The sequence below is a fragment of the Motacilla alba genome, chromosome 5 (assembly GCF_015832195.1).
Source record: "Motacilla alba alba isolate MOTALB_02 chromosome 5, Motacilla_alba_V1.0_pri, whole genome shotgun sequence".
Lineage (NCBI taxonomy): Eukaryota > Metazoa > Chordata > Aves > Passeriformes > Motacillidae > Motacilla > Motacilla alba.
The window spans coordinates 55,304,846-55,326,881 of NC_052020.1; the positions used below are offsets into that span (position 1 = coordinate 55,304,846).

At 39.4% G+C, this 22,036-nt stretch overlaps 1 protein-coding gene across 9 annotated transcripts in view; it reads right to left on the reverse strand.

Moving 5' to 3' along the window:
- The window catches only part of SYNE2 (spectrin repeat containing nuclear envelope protein 2), a 179,786-nt gene that overhangs the window by 78,943 nt on the left and 78,807 nt on the right, over nucleotides 1–22,036 (reverse strand). For all 9 annotated transcript variants that reach the window (XM_038138490.1, XM_038138489.1, XM_038138483.1 and 6 more), the window contains 15 exons: nucleotides 21,767–22,023; nucleotides 18,500–20,609; nucleotides 17,500–17,822; nucleotides 16,659–16,803; nucleotides 15,998–16,213; nucleotides 15,364–15,629; nucleotides 14,465–14,621; nucleotides 12,469–12,624; nucleotides 9,696–9,836; nucleotides 9,184–9,366; nucleotides 8,532–8,669; nucleotides 7,300–7,485; nucleotides 6,187–6,309; nucleotides 4,439–4,621; nucleotides 580–705 (listed from right to left, as the gene is read on the reverse strand). In XM_038138490.1, coding sequence (XP_037994418.1) covers nucleotides 580–705; nucleotides 4,439–4,621; nucleotides 6,187–6,309; nucleotides 7,300–7,485; nucleotides 8,532–8,669; nucleotides 9,184–9,366; nucleotides 9,696–9,836; nucleotides 12,469–12,624; nucleotides 14,465–14,621; nucleotides 15,364–15,629; nucleotides 15,998–16,213; nucleotides 16,659–16,803; nucleotides 17,500–17,822; nucleotides 18,500–20,609; nucleotides 21,767–22,023 — 4,710 coding nt within the window. The remainder of the gene's footprint in view (nucleotides 1–579; nucleotides 706–4,438; nucleotides 4,622–6,186; nucleotides 6,310–7,299; nucleotides 7,486–8,531; nucleotides 8,670–9,183; nucleotides 9,367–9,695; nucleotides 9,837–12,468; nucleotides 12,625–14,464; nucleotides 14,622–15,363; nucleotides 15,630–15,997; nucleotides 16,214–16,658; nucleotides 16,804–17,499; nucleotides 17,823–18,499; nucleotides 20,610–21,766; nucleotides 22,024–22,036) is intronic.

Below are 22,036 nucleotides of genomic sequence, written 5' to 3' on the forward strand. Positions count from 1 at the left end.
GCAGTGCTATCCTTAAAACACATCTTATTTCTGCATTAAAAACATCAATTCATCCATTACAGAAAGCAGCTGACTGTAGAGAGAAAAGCTACACATGTTTAGCAGTGATGAAAACACAGTGTGGCAGTGAGGACAAAGAAAGGAGTCTAATGAATCTAACCCTAATCAGAATCCCCAGAAGTAGCATTGCATGATCAGTCATCAGAAAGGGACTTAGTTCTCTCCTTAGGCACTATCCCAAGCTGCCACCTCAGGAAAATTAGCAGGATGCTGAGCACAGGTCAGCTCTCAGTGCTGCAAATTGTTTCACCAACACAGCTGTTGTGAAAACAGCACCCAGTTTTTCTTCCAAGTTGATACAGGCACAAATGACACATCAAAATCAGTAAGGAGTATACTATGAAAGATATACCCAACTTGCAAAGTAATATTAATTGTAATTCATTGCAGGGTCACACCGTGGCATTCAATTGTCTGCTTGACTGTGGTGGAGAAGGGAAGCACACCACTATTTCTCAGTGCTCTGCATGATCATGATTAGAGTTAGTCAGGATAAGGAATGAAAAGAATGAAACCCACCTCTGGACAAGGAATCTTCTGAGCCTGTGGTTGATCTTCATGTGATATTTCACCCAAATTGTTCTTTAGGAGTTGTTTCAACTTTTCAATTTCTTGCTCACATTCTTCTGTTTTCTTTACCGTTTCCTGCGAAATAGCAATTTCCATAAATAATTTTGAAATAAGGAGTACATAAACAAACAAGTCAGTAAGGAAGCAAAGTTGAACTGAAGAGTACTGAAGCCTTTTTTGTACCTGCAGTTATGTGTAACAGAATCTGTATTTGCTCTGCTAACTTTGCACAACCCCATCCCTCACTAAGTTTATTATTCACTTGCTGAAGACAAACAAGCTGCTCTACCCACAAGCTGAAGTATTCTGGCTAGGAGCTCCAGATCAGAATTATGAATTTGGCTATGGAATGGAAATGGAGCAGATTTCACCACATCCATTATAATTTAGAAAAGGTTGGGGAAAAGAGAGAAATTAAAGGGTTTCATACCAAGTAGAAAGCCTAACTGGTTTTTACTGGTGCTCAAGTCTTTACTGCCAGCTAGTTCTGCAAAACCAAAAATGAAACTGATCAAAATGAACTGTGCTGTGCACCAGGCAAACACTGCAGCTCAGAGGATAACCCAACCACACTGCCTGACTATTTGAATACTTCCAATAAAAATGATAAGCATTCCCAATATGTGACCTTCTTCTGTTTATATGGCTTATAGGAAAACATATGTAATAAACAGCCAAATTCACTTTTACTCATTTGACAGTGACAGCAAAATCTCACTGTCCCCCCAGGCTTTGCTGTCCATGCAGAAATGGGCAATCTCCCCACACACTCATATTTGTCAGCCACAGCCTGTCATGATGTCTCAGGTCATGAGGAAATTGTCACATCTATAAGTCAGAACATCTTGTGAAAACACTGAATATGCACAGCACTTGGTGGCTCTGTGTTTCTGGACCCAGAGCCTGGCAACCAAAGAACAAAGGGCTGTTCCTCAGGTGCCTGCAAAAGGTAATAAAGAAACAATGAAGTCAACAGTAGGCTTGATCCTACTGTGCTGCCAGCAGCACCTGAACTACCCAACAGGTCAAAGATCTCACTGCAAAGTGTTCAAGATGCTCTGTTCTTGCAGAGCAGAGCATCTCTCCTGCTATCAACAGCAACAGTGCCATTTCTTCAGTCACTTCTTCACAGCAGCACTCCCGCTCAAGAAAATGCAGGCTAATAAGGTTCTAAATAACCATCATTATTTTACAGGTGTTAAAAGTGAGAAGAAACTATCTTCCTCACTTGAAAAAGGAAAGCAAATTTGAAGGGGAAGATATTTGTGGTCTATAATATTAGTGCCACAGGCAAAGAATCAGAGCAGAAAGAAAAAGGAATAGGTCTTCTGCTCAGCTTTAATGAGAAAGTAAAAGAAGACCTCCAAAAAGGAAGATTCTCTTATTCACTCTTTTAATTTGATATAAGTAGGACTGTTTAGTAATAAATTGAGTCCTACCTCAAATTTCCTAGACTAACTAAAGAGTCTTGAAAGTATAAAGAGTCTGTATTTTGCATACAGACTCCAATGTCTTCTGTCATGAACCAATATGTGAATGTAGTCACTTACCTGAAGATAATTAATTAGTTTCTGCCTTCTACTCAGGGAAAAGAAAATCTGATTCTATCCTTTATCCCATAGAACAAATGATGGCATATATGTGAGACTGGATTTCTTCCTACAAGTTCTGCCTTTCTTTTGAGTTATTTCCTGGTTAACAGTTGTTCTTTACTTTTCATATTGTGGTAACTCCAGAAGACCTACCCATGGAAAAGGTCCACCTACCCACAGAGTATTTGTTTTGGAAGAGCTTAGTGAAAATGAGACCAGTAAATCATCAGATATGCAAATAATACCACTTTCTTGCACTGAAAACCAGTAGAAGCAGATGTGGCTTCCAAGTCTTCTTCCTGATGACGTTATTTAGGTGTGGAACTTAACAGGCCATAATAAAAAAACAGAGGGCGACATTCAACAGAGAACTAAGTCACTTAAACTCCTGACCCAGAGCATTTTCAGTATCTATTACACGCTTTGTTTCTTTCTTACTGTTTCTTTCTTACTGTTTCAGGTGTTACAATGCAACTTAATTATACAAAAGTTACTGGTGCAATATTCCATTGCCTCATCCATAGCAAAATATGGGCAAACTCATCCAAAGACTAATCCCCAGGGGGGAATAAATGTATATATTTTTACAGGAAGCTTGGCTCCCATTTGCTTTCCTCTCTAGCAGGATTCTCACCACCTTTTTAATGCAGCACTCAAAATGCCATGGTTTAATAGCTTTATCCTTTGTTACACCTTAGCTGGTGCTACATTTGTATTGTAGTACTGCTGCTTTCAACCCATTCAACTGCACTGGAAAATCTCTTTTGCACAGTTTGATACACTAGCTGCCAAGAATTGCAATTTTTCCAATCTGTCTTCTCACAAAGAAATTTCATTCAGCCACAGATTGTTGGGTGTCTCCAAGATAAAGGCAAATGCTGAGCAAAAAAAGGTCACAGCTTTACAAAAAGGAGAAAAATCTAAAATCTGACCTAATACTACACAAAAACCAGTTGCAAGTGTCATTACAACAGTTGATAAATGGAAAGCACCCTGTTTCTGATGCTTTTAAAGTGTTTTGAAAATTCTCCATTATTTGATCTGGTAACTCTGAAAAAGGTACATTTTACCACATCCATTTTTCAGACATAAGAAATTGTATGGACTTAAAAAAAAAAAAAGAGACTGTAGGGATTATGCAGATCTAATATAGTCACTGTTTTTTGCTTTTTTCTGACTCCAAGCATGCACTAGTCATGTGGCATGTTTGAGGTTTTCTCTTTGTGTTTTGCTCTTAATTTCTCAAAGTGAAAATCAAAAACGGACATTCCCGTTTTAGCTGCCACTTGTCTGCCTGGCCTCTGAAATGCCCAGTGAGATGTTTTACAGCATTCTGCTCTACCCTAATAGCTGAGGAAAACCAAATCAGCAAAGATAATGTAACATTTTTCTAGGTGCTGTCAGCATCTTGCCAAGAAAGGGATGGGTCACATGAGAACTTTAATTCCTTGCTGCCGTGGGAACCTGCATTAGCAAACTCCAGACTTCCTCCAGCCTGGGCACTGGAGCATGACCAGCTCCTGAATTAAAACTTCCCTGAGCTGGTACAACCACATTGCTCAGTGAAGTGCTGCACAGAGACTCCCTCAGGTTTGGGGCTGTTCCATAACTCTCCCTGCCCCTGAGTTAACACTCCCTGACCTGCCAGCACTGCCTTCTCCGGGTGCTGTTTCCCCTCTGTGTCCAAACCTGGCCTGGCCAGTAGCATCTCCAAGATCCCATCACATGCTGGCCTGCCTCAAAACAGTGAATTAACCACAACACAGCTGTAGGGAATGGCAAATTTCCTGGCTCACTGATTTGGATTAGTAGAAGACCTTCTGTTGTTAGTAATTGCTGTCTAATGCCAGTCAACCAGAATTTCCATGGTCAAGGTGAGTTTCAGGAGTTGGTGAGTGCCTGCATCTAACACTGGACTTCAATCACCAGTGCACACCTGAGCCTTCTTTCCTTCTACAGTATGTTGTCAGCTGTGACTGAAATGGAAAACTGAAATGTATGTCAAGACTATTCAGTGGGCTTTGTTGCAGGATCAAATTAAATAGGAAAAAAAAAAAAAAAGAAAAAGGAAACCAGAACAAAAAAAATTCCCAAAAGCATTCCACAGAAGACACAGTAGGTGTAACTACATGGCTGTAAAAGCAATAGTGTTTAAAGATCAAAATTACTTTAAAAAAAGTTGGTACAGGTGACCATAGGAAAAAAAAATCAATTACCTCCAGTAGCTCATTCTGTTCCTTAGTAATTTTTTCTAATTTCTTCAGTTCTCTCAGGAGTTGTCTTGCTCTTTGGAAGACTGAGAAAGGTTGCATTTTCAGCCCTGGCAGCTGAAGAGCATCTTCATAGGACTGTATATGAACAATAGTTTTCTGCATGGGACCAACATGCTCAAGGATAACCTGTCAGGACAGAACAGAGATGATGGATGTGATATTGAGTTAGAAAAATCAACACCATAAATTTATACTACACTAATGATGACCAAAAGCTCTCTTTGGTGAGTTTCCCATTTAAGAAGGAAGAAAATATAATCCCCATATGGGCCATTCATTTAAGAGTTGGACTCTATGATCCTTCTGGGTCCCTCAAAACTCAGAATATTCTGTAATACTGTGACTCTTGTTCTTGGAACAAATAAATGAAAATCCACATTGAGGTTGTCTAAAGCAAGACAAAGATATAAGTTATATTTACAATTCTGTTTTTTCTGTATATACAAAGTTGGCACAGTGACAAAAAGGGCTCACATTCAGATTACTTGCTATTTACTAAGCAGCTCGTTTCAGAGCAGAACATCACTGGCAGTGAAGACAGTTAAAGTGGTGCAAATTCTTTGATGTCTCTCTAGCAAATTCTGGTTTTTGTCTTTTGTCCAGCCAACCGGTCATTTTATGATGGTCCTAAAAGCAGTCTTATCAACAGAGGTGAGATAATGAATCAAGACAGAAGTCAGCAGAAACCCCTGAAGATGGCTCTGCTGTCAAGGACAGCATTTCATATCACAATACTTGGAGTGAACGCACAGTTTACAGCCACTTTGATCAGTCTGGGATGAACAGAAATGTGCAGTTTCATAGCACAATACATGTTTTATGCAAGACTCAGTGATCAATTTATGAAAGACAGAATGGCAATAGCAGCTCAAAACTTCTTGGTTCTCCTTAAGAAATATGAAATCCTACTGGGACCTCATTCAGCAGGGAACTCCAGAAGAAAAAAATAATATAAATACAAACCACCAATAGACCTTTTAATTACTATCATTTTTGTTAAACTCCCTCTCAAGAAGATTTTGTTTTCATATGCCCCAGCAGAAATAGAGATGCTTATTCTCTCATTCATAAGCAGACTGTATCAGGAATTTTTTGTACAAAGCCTGTATCCAGGCTTTGATTTACAGTGAGGAAGTAGGTGAGCATTATTTTCCAGAAGAAATATTACTTTAGTTTTTCCATGTAACGTAGTTATTGCAAAGTTGTTCACTGGGTAACCAAGCTGCACAGCTTTGCTATGAGAGTTACACTGCTATGAGAGGTATGATGACATTTTTATTCCTCACCTGAAACTGAACCCATGCTTTTTGCATTTTAGGCGGATAACTCTGTGGACTAGTGTGAATTAAATGAATCATCTGCTAAATTTTGCCTCCATTTTTGGAAAAACAAAGCCCAATTTTCTAGCTTCAGATTCCCATTTGGTGCCAAGTGGAGCAGTGTGCAGCGTCTCTTGAAAATCAGGCCATAAACTTCCCAAAAAAATGGAGATCCTCAAATGTGGCAGCTATGCCTGACATGTGCTTCAGTTACACACTCGAGTTCTCTGTGCACATACTCTCAATAGTGCTTCTATCTCAAGTGTTTTGTGTTCAAACCATGACTGGGCTTCTTGAAAAGGTCTCTCAATGTTCTCACCTCAGGGTTTACATTGATCAGGAAAAAAAGCCTAGATAGGAGTTTTCACAGACCTGTCCATGTTTAAGTTGGTCTTTAGGAGAAAATTCTAACAGATCTTCTGATGACAGGATTGTCTTCATTTCTGCAACATCCTTCTCAAACACTTTCACATGAGATTCAATGGCATCCAACTCCTAGATTTTGGGAACAAAGAGAGTATTTGTAGATAGCCCAGCCACAAAGCCAACTTGCGTTTCAATCTTTCACTTAAATTTAAAAACAAATACTGAAGAATGAGTGCAGCATATACAGGCTATATTAATGGATGCTATCAAAAGGCTAGTTGTTATAAACTACTTTTAGTCATAATTTCTAAAGGAATTAAGTATTCAAGATCATCTGGTCTGTTTTAAACCCTAAATATAGAACTGAAATATCCTTAAAGATTAACATTAGAAATTACCAATAATGAGAAGACATTTTTCCAGTGGTGAAAGTAGTTATCAGAATAGGAAAGTGCTATAATTACTCTGGTGCAGCTTCCAGTAGGAAGAGAGTCATGTCAGATGGAGAAGGAACCCACAGACAGCTGTTTGTGAACTCTCACAGGGACAGTCACAGAGCAGATTAGGCTGGAAGGAACCTTGAAAGGTCTCTGCCACCCATCAAACCAGGGCACTTGGGGTCTGATCCTGTTGAGATTTGGGTATCTCTTGAGATGGGAATATTACCCCTGCTTGGAGCCCCTCATCTAGTGTTTGACCAATTTCACTGCAAGAGTAAAAATTAGAATCCTTCCTACTATGCAGATGTAATTTCCTTTGTTACACTTGGGGTCTGTTACTGAACACCCCAAGAAGAGCCTGGCCCAATCCTGTCTGTAATCTCCCATCATGTAGCAGCAAACAGCAGCAATATCAACCTCTCACCCCCAAGCTTCTCTGGGCTGAACTGACCCAGGCTCCCAGCCTTTCCTCCTACCTCCTGTGCTAATCCTGAATTTTACAGCTTAACTGGTTACCAAATACCTTCTGATGGTTTGTTTACAAAAAATTAACTTCCTTGCTTGGCACACCTACAACAACCAGCACTACGCCCTGTTTTCCATGCAGGTGATATCAGCTGCATTTCCTAACATATGATGAAGCTCTGATAAAAGGCACTTACGGGTCACCCAGACTTACATCAGCCACATGCAGGATCTGTGGAAGAATCTCTGCAATCTCATGCTGTAAAGCTGTTACTTGAACATCTATTTCATTCAGCTGTTGCATCACACTGTCAGTTTCAAAGACTGGTGACAGCTCCTCCAGCTCCATGAAGATACCATGCAGAAGATTTTGCTTTTGCTCTGAGTCTTCCAAAGCCATCTGGAGACAGAACAGGAGTTAGGTTTGATACATCACTGCTGAACATTAAAGTTATAGAGGTAAGGATTAGAAGGAACAAACTGCTCCAGAAAGTATCAGGCCACTTGTGCATGCTGTGAAGGCTCTTCCCCTGCAATGAACTGGATAAACTGCAGTGAACAAACACTGTCATGAAGAACAGTGAGGGCTGCAAGAAATGATCCATTTATCTGGGTGGTGTGTGAAGGAAAGGACTGAATGCACATTTCCACTCTAATGTACTCCAGGGTACATTTCCAAACCCGCTGGTTTCACAGCCCAGGACAAACAAAACATTCCATTTCACAAGCACAAGAGACAATAAGCTTTTGCCACAAAAAACATTCATGGCTTTTGGAAATCACATTCTCCCCATTGTGGCTACATGCTTTTGTAACATATCAACCCAGAATGGGCAGCTACTTCCTGTCAAGAATTCTTACTAGTCTTACTACAAAAATCTATGTTTAGAGCACCAGCTTTCTCACTTGGTCTAAGCCAAGGAATGGATGCACAGAAAACTCGAATTTTAAATACAAAATTGCCAGAATTTGTTTTGGCACTGGCCTTGATCTTTCCTGTAATATTACAAACATCCAGTTTTTGAAATTACCAATCAGAATTACCTTCAAGAAACAGTGAGCACAGCCTTCCAAACCACAACTCACTTGAAAGCTTCCATCTTACACACAGACATCAATAAACCAGCACTTTGCCTTTCTGGCTCACATACAATATAGAAAGAATCCTGTATATGCAGGCAGTAAAAACTGACCCTAGCCACTCAGCAGGGTTACAGAAGACAATCACACATTTCTGGAAGTTGTACAACAGTTCAGCACTTGCACAAGTGTGTCCAGCACATAAAAACATCTGTTTTTCATGAGTCTCAACTATAACTATTTTTCACTTAAAGGATTTACTGAAAATGGTAAATTACTTATGTCAGAAACAATTAAGAATGGAAAACTGCAATCTGTACAGAGCAACAAGTGCTAACAGGAGCATTTATCTGCATCGACTCTTACCTGGAGTTCATCAGTATGCTTGTGTAAGCTTTTTGCAGAGTCATGCTGAGCATCAGCTCTTAGCAAACTTTTGGTGCTTTCTATCCAATCTTTCACATTCTTCAAGTGCTCCTCATATTCTTCCATCTTGTTGGTGGCCTAGGAAATGACAGAATTTTACAGAAAGTCACACATCAATTGCTTCACTGTAAAAGAAAAATTAATCCATGAACAAGACTAAAAGAAAATAGGATGCATTTGCATCACGGTCAGTTAAATTAGCATGGTGAAATAAAAACCTTTTTCTGAAACAGTTTCATGATTTCAGGCTATTCCCTCTCACCAAAATAATTCTGGTGCTTGCATGTTTACATTTCATGGGGGCATTATCCTAATTTATATGGCAATGGCACTTTAACAGACCCATTAGCAGAATCTGAGAGAACCACCTCAACACCCACCCAGGAGCAAGAATTCCCCATACAAACCCCTCAACCATGGCTTGAGCCAGTCCTTTGGGGCAGCCCCTCCAGAAACCCCAGCTACAATCAGCCTTGCCACAGCAGGCTGGTGACTCTATTCATTTGACAGCCTCTGATGATGTTTCGTGCAAAGCCTTCACTCTGTTTTTGCTAGGACTGGATCTTTAAAAAGCTGTTCCATTTGCAGGTACCTTGTTGAGAATGGCAGTTCTGCGCTCAGCACGCTGTGAGACCTGCTGGTACTGCTGCAGGGGGGCCACCAGGATGTCCATCAGCTCCTGTGCATGGCAGGAATTCTGCTCCACTATGTCCTGCACTTCTGCATCCAGCTCATTGAGTTTGTAATGCCAGAGGTCCAGCAAATCCCAGATTTGCTGCATGTGGAGAGAAGGGAAATGAAATAGAATGTCAGGCTCAAAGATAACAGCAGCATTATTTGTTCTGCATGTGGGACATGAATTGCAAAGGTTTCAGAACTGACACGATGAGAACACTTTGCATCTACTGGTGTGACTCACAGTTGAAAAAAGCATGGATATTCCTGTGAGAAAGAATTGATAAATATCCTCCAGTTAAATGCTTGCGTGTACTTCTCCTTTTACAGACATAAAATGAATGGAAGACCACTTTATGCTAAACTAGGCTCTGTAAAAACAACCAAAAATCTTTTAACACCCACAGATTATTTTTTTGGCAAGATTACCTTCTGAACTTCTTTGGCTTTTGCAATGTTTTCACTCTTCTGTTGTAACATCTTTTCAATAGCTTGAAGGCCATTGTTAATAGTTTCTGCTTTTCTTTTCAGCACGTACTGAGGAGAGTTCTGCAAGATTTCAGAGCTAACCTGACAGAGCAAAGAGAAAACAACGGGGGAGATTACAAAGATCTGCTTGTTTCTGTGCACCACCTTACCAAAAACATTCCAATTCTTTTTGTTTCTCTTGACAAGTCAGTTAAAAACACTGGAATGGAGCTACACTTGCAGGAAGAAGCATTAACATGAGCAGGTTCAACATCTACACGTTGTCTTCTCATTAAAAAGTGCCTGGCTCAGAAAAGCAATTCCTGAGGAGAGAAGCACTGAGGCACTGCAGCTGCCTGGGTGCTTTGCTTCACCCTGCTCTCATCTCTGACAGAGGCTGCTCATGCTGCATGGTGGGAAGGGTCACATTTGGATTTATGCTGTAAGAAAGCCAGAACGACACCTTTATGTCTCAGCTGACAGCTGTGACTTCCAGGTAACAAATAAGGGAATATCCAAGTGCATCAATGCACAGCCAATTTCTCAATATAAACTTGGAGATTTATCACCAAAATAGAAAGGTCTAAGGAACTTAGTTTCACTCCACAGAAATGAAAAATGGGTGCACTGGAGGGCCTGATTTTCTGTGGAAAGAGAAAAACTCTCAGAGCTGAAGTTCAGTAATCGCCTGAGCACAGGACTGAGCAACACAGCATAAGCTACCAGGTTACCAGAGACTAGATGAAGTGCAGGGAGTGAGAAAAGTCCTTGATCTTGCTCAAAAAAGACATCTTTTCTCACTACACCCTGCTGGCTGCCAGGGTCAGCCAAGCACCAGGAAATCATTAAATTGTGGTAAATTCTTTGTGTGCTGCAGCCTTAGGATTTATGGGGAAATGCACACTGAACAGTTTCATGCTGCCTTGATGCCAAAGATCTTTAATTTAATAGTTATTTTAGTTTGAAGCTCCTAGTACTGAAATACTTTATCCTTGTTGTGGGATGAGGAATTAGGATCATTTTTAGTTAATAAATTATCTACTAATCTCTTAATTTTATTAACATCATTTATAGATTCCAACACAACCTCTCTAAAAAGTACCCACAGTATAATGCTGTATTGGTAAAATCTCATTAATCTAAATAAATATATAAAGAAAGAATAGAGGGCTACTCTGAAATATTCTTGCTTATACCACAAAACCTATTAAGTCAGTCTGTATTTAGTGCCTAAGACTTTTTGGAAAAAGGAATTCAGGCTGTAATCACTGAACACTTGACCACTACCACTATCCTGGAATATACCAAATATGGAAAATTGTCTGTAATTGTAGTGCCAGCTTCCAAAACAAAAGAGAATCATGTATGAGCAATGTGACACAGCTGGAAATGAGTAAAGAGATCAAGCTCTGACTTCATCTATTTCCTCAGGATAAAAACACTGCATCTGTCAATGCTCTGGTCATCAGCAAAGCAGGATTTAAATTTCAATACTTCTTACTGGGAAAAAATTTATTTATGGCATCAAATGTACAATTTCTTTTCTTGTTTTGGTTTGCAGATTTAGAAGAAAGTAGAATGGCGTTAAAATATGACAACTCAATTTAACACACACTGGTATCTCCTAACACGTAACTGAACCGACCTCCAGTTCCGCCACTATTTTTTTTCTTTCCTAAATGCATTTTGAAAAATTCCAAGGTAGTTTATAATGTTTTCCAATACCTAAATGTGGAAAGCAAATGTTATCTAGCTTCCAGGACCAGTTCTTTTACTCCAACAGGTAATGTGTGCTTTGGGATAACCTTTTATATCTTGGTAAATGAAACAGTAAACAACAAAAAAACCCCAAAGCATAAACACTGTTTTGCTTTCCTTCTCTCTTCCCAGCTGTTGGTTCTGAAAAGACCAGCCTCATTTTGAAACAGAAACCATAAAGTTAACCAAATTAAAACTCGTAAGTTTTAGTCAATACGCTGCTTAATATTTATGTAAGATAAAATGAGTAATTTGATAGACACTAAAAAGTAACTGGATTTCAAAACTGTTTTATTAGACTCTCAAAATGTATCAAATTAACTGAGACTTAACCTTAAAAATTAGGATTGAACATTATTATTTCTGAAATATGAGAACTGAAAGGGGTTTTTTTCATTTTTAAAATAACACAAATGAGCAAGTAACAATGATGGTAATTGTATCAGGCTAAAAATTTGACCCCAAACTGAGAGTATTTACTCCATTTTCACCTTATTTTGCTTTCAGCTAACTGTTCATATCCCTTGTAGATAGAATATATTGCAAGAGCCTGATGCAATGGGATTCAGTTATTTAAATTCCCTGATTTTAAAGGAAGGCAACCATGTTCTCAGAGGCAGTAAAAAGAACCATGTCATGATACCCTACCACATGAGCAAATTACATTTCTAAAATATCCTGTTTCAAAGTTCTTTTTTAACCTAGTTCTGAAAATATTTTCTCATTTAAGCTATGCAAACTTTGCAATCAACTTTGACTACTAGTTCCCACTTTAAGAGTCAGATTGGATAGAAAACAGCATCCAGATAATATTAAAAATTATTGCTAAAGATTCTGCCACGTCCATTTTTAATAAAAATGTTAAAATGTTATATTGACACTGCTTACCATAAGCTTACTCTAAAAAGAGACCTAAGTATGAGTAATGATTTCTACATTGCAAATAGATGGATATGAAAACCACATCAACAGTTACCTTCTCTTCTAGGTCGTGCAACACTTTCTTGCACTCCTCCAGCTGTGTTTCGATCTCTGCAGGGACTATTGTGTACATTTCAGAATACTTGATCCGAAGTTTCTCCATGATATCCTCCAGAGCTTGTCTCTCTCTGCCAATCACACTCTGAAGCTCCTACAAAATTAAGAGTAACTTCAGCAGTTTTACCCAGTTTTTACTGAGTGCATGTGTGTATATGTGTATGTGTATATATACACACATACGCAATGTGTTTTATATTTCCTACCATGATTATGGTTTGGAAAAACTGGGTTGGTGATAGCAAACCTGATTTGATTACCTCTGCAAGCAGATAAACTCTCAGCAATACTGATTCATTAAATCAAATGATGCTTTTCAATCTGTAAGAATTAATTAAACTTGATACCGCTCTACGCTGGGGAAGTGACGCACCGATGTTCATTGACAGCCTCAGCAAAGGGACCATCTCAAGAGCTCCTATGATTAAATGTTAACCTTTGTGCTCTCCCTTTAGCCAAAAGAGCATTTTTCCCTTTGAAAGAGTTTAATAGCCAACGTCCATCCCTTCATTATTATAAACAACACAAAAGCCACAAAAAGCAACAGGTTTCAGGCTGGAGTGTCTGCTTTCAGGCAATTACGCAGAGCAGCACAGCAGGCTCCTCTCAAAACAGTACTCTCCAGTTCTGCACAAAGAATGTAGGTTTTATGAGATAAAAGAAACTTGAACAACTGTCTACAGCCTGTGGCCTAGAAATAAAATCCAAGCTAAGTCCTCCTGCAGGAAGAATGAAGAAATTCATTTGTTTGGAAGGTTTTCTAGAGTTTCAAGTTGGAATGTTCTGTTTGCTGGCTTTATGGCTCCTTTCCCTCGTGCTCAGCTGTTTGAGAAACTCAAATGTTAACTCAAGTTATTGGGAAAAATTATCCAAACCTCCTGCCAGGCAATGAAAGACACTAAAATTAACTGCCTTTGCTTTTTCAATCAGGAGTAATGGTAATCTTCTAATTCATAGTCTTCACTTGGGAATCTTTTCCTTCACACAAATGCAACAGACAGAAGAAATATGTAAGTGACTGAGATTGATTAATTTCCTGTCATCCCACAACAAATGGGTCTGATATTAAAAAAACCCAAACCCTCAAAACCATGAAACAGCTGCGTGCCTCATTCTCTCAGGGAGAAGCCTGCTGTTGTCAAATGGCCCAATTAAGATTGTGCCAATATTTATGGGAGTTCACAGATTCCCTGACCTGAACTGGAAGAATCAGTTACAACTCTCATCTCCAAAGCAAAGCATGTCCCTGCAAACTGCACATTCACATTTCACAGATTATTTAGCTGGAAAGCAGGTACCTATCAAAACTGTCCCAATTTTTTTCCTAAGGGAAGAGACAATTCTCCCTTTTCATCTGTGTGGGTGAATTAAAAACTTTTGCCAAGCTAAATCAGGTTTTTCATCTCAAAATGAGATAGATATTTCCACTCAATAGGTGCAGTGGAGTCCTGACTAATGCTATAAATTTCATAGGAACTAGATTTTCTTTGGAAGTAAGGGATGAAATTGCCCTGCAGATTTTGGCTCACTGGTTGTTTGGACTATGTAAAATTAATGAATTCTTCAATCCTTTCAGCTCAGTCTTCTCAAAAGGAACAGGCCTGCTGGGACATACTGCTAAAAAGAGATCGCTTGATGGGACTGCTGCTAGCATTTGCTTGTTCCATTGCTGTCAGAAACAGGGACATGGTCTTAACTCACTTTTGGGTGAGTTTTAGGTGCTTGGAGTAGCAAAGTTTGGATGTGAGAGAAAAGAGCAGGAATAAAGCACCTGCAGTAATAAAATTTCCTTCTGGACAGAAAGAACTCAGTAAAAAAGCAGACAACTATAAATTCTAATTCTAAATAATTTTAAATAGAAAACCAGCCCTTTTACACAAATCCAAGGTCCCACCACAGCAATGCTGGCTCATGGGTTTAGAGCTGTTACCAACCTCCAGCTGTTCTGCCTTTCCATCAGCATCCTGCAATAACACAGATGCAGCATTCTCTAATGCATTTGTCACAGCACTTATTTCTTCAGTGACCTTGTTCCTCTCTTGAATCTCAGCTTTCACAGAATCTTTATGGTCTTGAGCTTTTTTGTACAACCTATGCAAGATTACCAGAAAGAATACATTGTTTTAGACTCTAAGTAGGAGCAAAGAGACTGCTTAATACAGATATTATGTAGGTATATATCTAGAACCACATTTGTCTGTAATTTAGGGGTTTTTCCTGCTATTAAATCTATGAGTTTTATGTCACTTTATCTCAGTTTCTTTAAAATGAGTTCTCAGATAGTGCTATTTGATAGACCAAACCAGAGAGCGGGCATATTTAAACAGCAGAGGTGAGGTTCTCAGTTTGAAGATGCTGGCAAGAGCAGATGTTGTGCACAAAGATTACCATGCCCAAAAGCAAAAAGAAGGTGAATATAATAATCAGATTTGTCAAAAAAAAATCTGGGGAGAATTTTAGACAGTGGCACTCAGATGAAAGTTGTATTGTTGCAAAATGCACAAGGTCTGATTTTCCTAAAAGTGGGAAATTTTAAAATTCACAAGCACTTGGAACCTCTAAAACTGACTACTGTTCCTTGATTCCTACTGCATTTGAAAACAAATTGCAGCCCACAAAAGATATGCCCAAGCTCAGGTCTGCTCCCTAAATAATATTCCCCAATACTGGAGACAGCAGAAGGGTGAGATGGAGCACTGGTCTGACCCAATGAGAGCATTTATTGTCTTTTTAACTGCATTACAGCTTTCATATATTCTTTGATATCCAGTAAAATCCCATGCTTGTGAATAGTCCTCTCTCATACCTTCAACAGAAGTTTCTCACCACTTACTTCTTACAGCGCTCCTGCATTGCCTTTATCTCACACAAGGCAGGGAGGGCAGCCTCCCCCTCAGCATCTTCAGCTGCATTCAGGATGTTTCTTATCCGGTGGAGAAGCAAGAGTAAGAGGAGCTGTTGCTGGTTGATGTTTTCTTCAAATGAGTTCACAAAATCAAGTAACTCCACCAGCTCCTCTCTGGTGGCCTTTTCCTTCTCTTTAAGGCTTTCTGGCTGTTCTTCCTGGAGCTTATCGAGAATTATTGTTTCTCGTTCCAGCTAAGTAAACACCATGGCAGAGCATGAGATAAAGTGCTTTTTTGTTCCACCACCTGAAGTTACATTGTTCATTTACCCACATGGGTGACTAACTACTGAGAATTACACAGTCAGAACTCGAACCTTTGAAGTGTGACAAAACCTCTGATTTTGCTTTAACAAAGCACATAACCCTGTGCAGAGCTGCTCTGGGTTCAGAGGACTGAATAAATATCCCCACCTTTTGTGACTGTGGGTTCCAGAAAGGGTGGGGGTAACTGAGCAGAGGGTGGGAACTTATGTTCTGTCCTGATCTCAGCCCTTTACAGGCCATTTTACTCACAGTCCCATCTCCATGCCCCCAAACTTACAGATGTTGAGCAACTCACCTCTTCATTGATGAATTTCCATTCCTGCTTTAGTTCTTCACAGGTAATTTCCAGCCCTTTGGCTGCCTCAAGCAAACCCAGCCAGTTTTCCCACAGCACTGTAACAATCCTGCCCAGGGCCCTGTCACTTCCTCTGCATAACCTCATCATCTCTCCAGAGATCTGCCTCAGCTTCACCAGGTCCTCTTCAGCAGAGTCAATGCTGGAGACTAACATCTTACAGGGAAAACAAACACATCAATAAATAAAATGCTACAGCCAGGAGTACTAATGAAGCATTCAGTAACATTAGATTATAATGTAATTATAATTCAGTAACATTAGAACAGAACAGAGGATTAGGATCCTCTAGGAAAATGGCAGTCACTCCACTGAGCTGGTAAAATATGGTCATAATGAGGGAGTTCTGTTGCCTAAGACTGTGGAGAAAGATGGAGTAAATAAAATGTCTCTTTCTACAGCAGTAAGATATACTCATTTCACATGATCTATTATATCTGGTCTTTTAACAAGTATATAAATATATCAATGTATTCTGTGGTTTTACATATACATAAATATAGGATAAAGAATTGCACTTCTCCCTGCTATGATGTCACATGGTATGCATAGCTATACTAGTTTTGCATAAGCTTTTCAACTTCTTCAGAGCCTTTCTTACCTTGCTTTCTTCCAAACACTCCAAAGCTTCTTTATAAGACATTGGAATCTTAGACAAAGACTGTCTAAGCATCTTTTCCAGTTTCTTAAGATTATCCCGCACTTTATCTTTGGTTTCTGTGTAGCTTTTGTGTTTTTCAAAATACCTGCATGAAACAATGAATGGATCAATTAAAATCTATTGTTGTTGTTCCTCTCTCCAACCATAAGGCTCAACAGAATAAAAGTTTTAAAAAACCTTATGAACTTCCAATCCTGACTGTTTTGCAAGTTATTGTCAATTAGCATTTGTTAAACACTTCAGGTTTGATACCTGAGGTACTGATCACTGGATCATGATCAAGCAGTTTAAAAATCCTTTACTCTCTCTCCCAAACTTTTTCTATCCATGTATCTGAAGGCCCTCCAGATTTCTTCTGTACCTGAAGGAAGGAAACTACAGCCTGTGCCTTGTTTGGGTTTTACTTTCCCAAGCCACCAGAACAGCCTATGGAAGACATGAATTAGGGACCCTCAGAAAACAATTCTGACCTCCACCAGCACTGCACTGCAGACTAGAAATGTGCTTTCTTCTGATTCTGGCACCCTATGACCCCCACTCAAGCCCCACATTTTGGAATATAAAGAAGTGACTGCACTGTAAATTAGTAGCAATATGGCTTTTGTCTGGCAATTTTCCTTCCTTAACAACCACACCTAAGAACAACAAGAATGCTTACCCTTCTTGCTGCGGGAATTTCTGACTACCTGAATTTCTATCAGAGCAGAAACAACATTGGGTTTATTTTTGGTCAAGTTTCTTGCAATGTGGAACAAGATCTATGGAGATCCCTTAGACCCACCTCTGCTCATCAGCTTCCTTTCTTTGAGCCCTCTTTCTTAATGCCAAACTCCTTTCCAGCAGCTCTCTCACAGCATTTTCCAGACATACTTTGTCTTCTGGCTTCACTAGGTTTTGCAGTTTGGAGTGCTGGTTTTCCAAGTCAGCCTTTGCAGAGTTGAACTCGTCCTCTTTCCAGTGTGGAGCCTGACAGATCTCCTCTGAGCCACAGAGCTCTGCTGCAGCAGCCTGGGCTGGAGCTTCACAGTCCTCCAGCAACCCGGCAGCCCTCTGAAGAGCCTTGGTGTAAAGCTCACCAGCCTTACATGCCTCCTCCAGAGCATTCTGAAAGCATTAAAAAGAGAAAGAAACAATAAAATAATGCTGCTGTGCTCCTCTGGATCACCACATGGTCTTAAAATTTTACACTTGGCTGTCTTTGAGACCAGCTCTCCCAGAACTGGCCTGAGGAGGTGAGGGAGGACATGTGGCAAACACATTTGCTACTTGTGTAGTCACAGAGCAGTGCTGTAACCCATGTGTTTATTGCCCTCAGAACAGGAATTATGTTCACCATTCCTGATCACATTGGTTTGACCTGTGCTTTAATCCCCTTGATCACTCCCAACTGCTAAAGCTTCTCTTTACAGTAGAAACAAGGTGCTTGGATTTTTTATCATTCCCACTATTGAAAATGTTGCCTCACAAGATGACTGCGCCCAGTCTCTCTTCAGCTGAATATTTCAACACAGCCTTTTCCTTCCTCCTCTTTACCATTTTTTTCTTGGGCTAATCCCCACTGATTGATTATAATTGAAGTGAACACAACTTTCTTTTTATCCTTCGTTTCTGTCATGATTCCCATCCTATCCACCAATGGGGAGATGATCACAGGCCAATTCAGGTGTTAGAATAAATGAGAATGTGAGTCACGAAAATAAAAATGCCACAGTCACAGACACCTAATCTAATTCTTGGGGAAAGGCATATGTCAATAGTTCACTTTCATTAAATATACTTACAACACGGGCAGCAATGTCTGCCTTCAGCTGTGCTTCACAGCCTTGCAGTGTCTCTAACTTTATTTCTATAGCAGCAGCAGGAGATTTCTCTTCTTGTTTTTCTCTCTCTTTTTCCATTACACATTTAAGAGCAGAAAACTTTCCTTCCATCATATTCTGAATTGCTTCCCATCGCAGCTTTTCATCCTGCATTGTATTTATGTCTATCACAAGTGGCTGCTGGAGTTCTAATTGAATATGCCTTATGATGTGCAATATATTTTCTACTTCATCCTGGCCACCTTCCTTGTTTACACTCTGTAGCCCAGAGACCAAGTTTTGAAGAAACTGCTTTAATTCTTCAACGTTTTTCTCCAGGCTCTTTATTTCTTTCCTCTTAGATTCTTTGAATGATGCATCAAAGACCTCATTTTTGTTTATTTGATTTGCTGCCTCCTGGGTTAAGTACAAGATTTGTTGAACTGCCTGCAATAGAATCTGTGCAGATATGACATTCTCAGCAGGAGAAGAGCTGGAGCTATCATTTAGAATATTAGCTTCTTTTCTTACAGTGGATGTCACAGTCTGGATTTCATCTAGCAATCCTTGAATCTTATCCCATTCCCTAACAATATTTTCCAAGTGTATTATTTTCTCTTTGATTTTATTTTTAATTTTAGAAAATTTAGTTTGCAATTCATCCAGCTGCAGTGAGTCCCACTTCAGACCTACACATTCAAATATTTCCTTGTACTTCATTACTTGTGACAAACCTGACTGAAAAGCTAACACTTTTTCTTTCAGTGCTTTGCATTTGTCCTTCAGTCCTTGCTTGGCACCTACTAATGCATCATCTTTCAGGTTCATTTCACCATCCTGCAGGTCATCAAGATCCTGCTGCAATGAAGCTATTCCTTCAGCAAACTCTCTGGAGACAGCTGTCTTCTGTTCTACTTCATGAAGTTTACTTTGAATTTGCCTCTGTGTCTTCCTTGCTCTATTCTTCAGACTCCTTAACTGATCAATCAAGAAGAGTTGTTCAGACAGGCTCAGCTGCCCAGCTGTGACCTGACTTTCTTTACAGTGGGATGAGATAAGCCCTTCTATTTCCTGTATGTCCTTTAGCATCTCCTTTAGAATGGCTTGTTGGCTCACCAGCTCTGAGCAGGTGCTGTTTTGGTTTGGGTCAGGCCTGGCCATCAGCTCAGCTTTGCAAAGCTGAGTGTGAACTTTGTCTATTTCTGCAGTGAGTCTTTGCCTCTCCTCCAGCTGGAGCTCCAAGTGCTGCAATCTTTGAGCAGATTTTAAAACAAGAGCTTTGTATGAATTCTTCAATGTTTGTAAAAGGAAGGTTATATCAGAGACCTCCTCTGGCTCCAAGCTGGGAAGGATGTGCTGGAGCCCATAATCCAGGGATACAATCACAGGTTCTCTGCTTAGGATGTCTGTGTTCATCAGCTGACAATTTCTGATCTGTGATTTGACATCACTGGGGAAAAGTGCTGCTTTCTGATCAAGGTGGGACAGTGAGTCTTTGACCCAGGAAATATTTTCTTTCAGCCTCTTCATCATTTCATGTTTCATGAGAGCAGGACCAGTGGTCTGAATATCCTCTTGATGAGTTTGCTGTGCTGATAATGCTTCCAATTTGCCCTGCAAATCCTGTATAGAGTTCTCCAAAGCCACCTTCTCTTGCTCACTCCAAATTCTTTTCATCTGCAGCTCAATCCTCCTTTTTAATAGAGAAAGACCGTGTTTAATGTCCTGTAGCTCTGTGGTCCAAATGAGAGGGTCTTTGGCTTTTCCTGCAGCTGAGGAACATAACTCTGCTTGCAAATACTGTTCTTGTATCAGCCTCTGAATATCCCGTGCTTTGTTCATCAGCAGGTTAAACTCATCAATTTCTGCCACAACCTGATCATGTTTCTTTTGCACTGCTTGCTCCATGTGCTGCCACCAGTGCTCCAGCTGCCTCATTTGGCTCTCTGTCAACACTTTATCCATGCATGTCAAATGCTGAGATAAAACTTCTTGCTGACTTTGCAACTGGTTTAAGACATCTCTTTCTTTCCGCAAGGACTCTATGCATGCCTTAATTTTCTCCAGAAGAACTGTGTTGTTCATAGGACCCCTGGCAAAAACATGAGCAGTGCTTAAAAATAATGAATTCTCCTTATACAGAGACTTTTTTAAAACAAATTTCACTGTTTAGAGCACAATTCACTAACTTATTCACTTAATCACACATATCTCTCAATGCTCTCTTAGGAATTCCCTAACCATCCTTGCAGTTGATATTTCTTGCATCCTTGCAAGAAATAATGCATCCTTGCATTATTTCTTGCTTATCTATAGAGCACTCACTATTCATAGATATCTGTGCAAAAAAAGATATGTTCTACTGTATATTCTCTTAAATTGCAGTGTCTACTAATATAGAATGTAGACTTCATGTTAAAAATCAGCACTGTGTTCTCGAAGTGAATTAACAACATTTTACAGTAACTTCTGGTTGATAATGAAGATAAAACTTGGTTATAAAAATACTGAGAAATTTCCATTCATGCAAGTTAAACTCTTCCAAATGAATCTTCATACATACATATATAAATATATATATATATATATATATATACACACTTCTTTTATTTCCAGTAGTACTTTAAAATGCCCATCTAAAATACACTTAGCAGACAGATTTTTATCACCTTTTTAAAACCTTTTTGCAGTAAATTAACAATTTCATAAATTTTAAATGTTTTCAACTTATTTTGGTACATTACCAGGACAAACTAGTCTGTGTTTTGAAGATAATTCACAAAACATAGTAACTATTTTTTGTGCATTGGTTTCCTCTGAATTGGTAACGTAGACTTACTTACTGCCATGGAATTCTTCCCATCAAGTAAGATTAGTTTTCAGAATAAAGAGATGTTTCATGCAGAATAAAAAAACTAGACTTAATGAGTCTCTAAAGAAAAATGAGTACTTCACATCTACCACATTTTAAAAAAATATTTTAAGGTGGGTTTTTTATAGGTTTTTAGCCCAGCAACTACTTCTTTGTTTTGCCTAAAGAGAGCAGATGTTGTTTAAGGATAGCAGAGAGGAACCAGAAATTCTTCTGCTTAACTGTGCTCATGAACTTACAAACCTCTAAGACTTCTCTTGAAGTGGATGTAACTCCAAATACTCTTGGTCTGAGCATTACTGAAGCATGTCACAAAATTCAGTGTAGAACCATATTTGTTCTGCAACCTCTTAACCAAAGCCCTCCACTATACTTACATTTTTATGTTATCTTTTTCAGTTGACAAATTTTTCATGGAGGACTGTGCAGCAGAAAGATTTTTCTGGTATTCATTAATTAAACAGCACTGTTGTTGCTTCACTGCCTTAACAGCTTCCAGTTCCTGGAGCAGCCTGTCCCAGCAGGGTTCCATGGTTTGCAGCTCTGCTCTGTTTGATCCTGTTCCATTGGGAATTGCTTCCTCACTATGGCACAGAGACTTTGCTTTCCACATTTCCAGCTCAGTTTTTAAATTCTACAATCAAGTC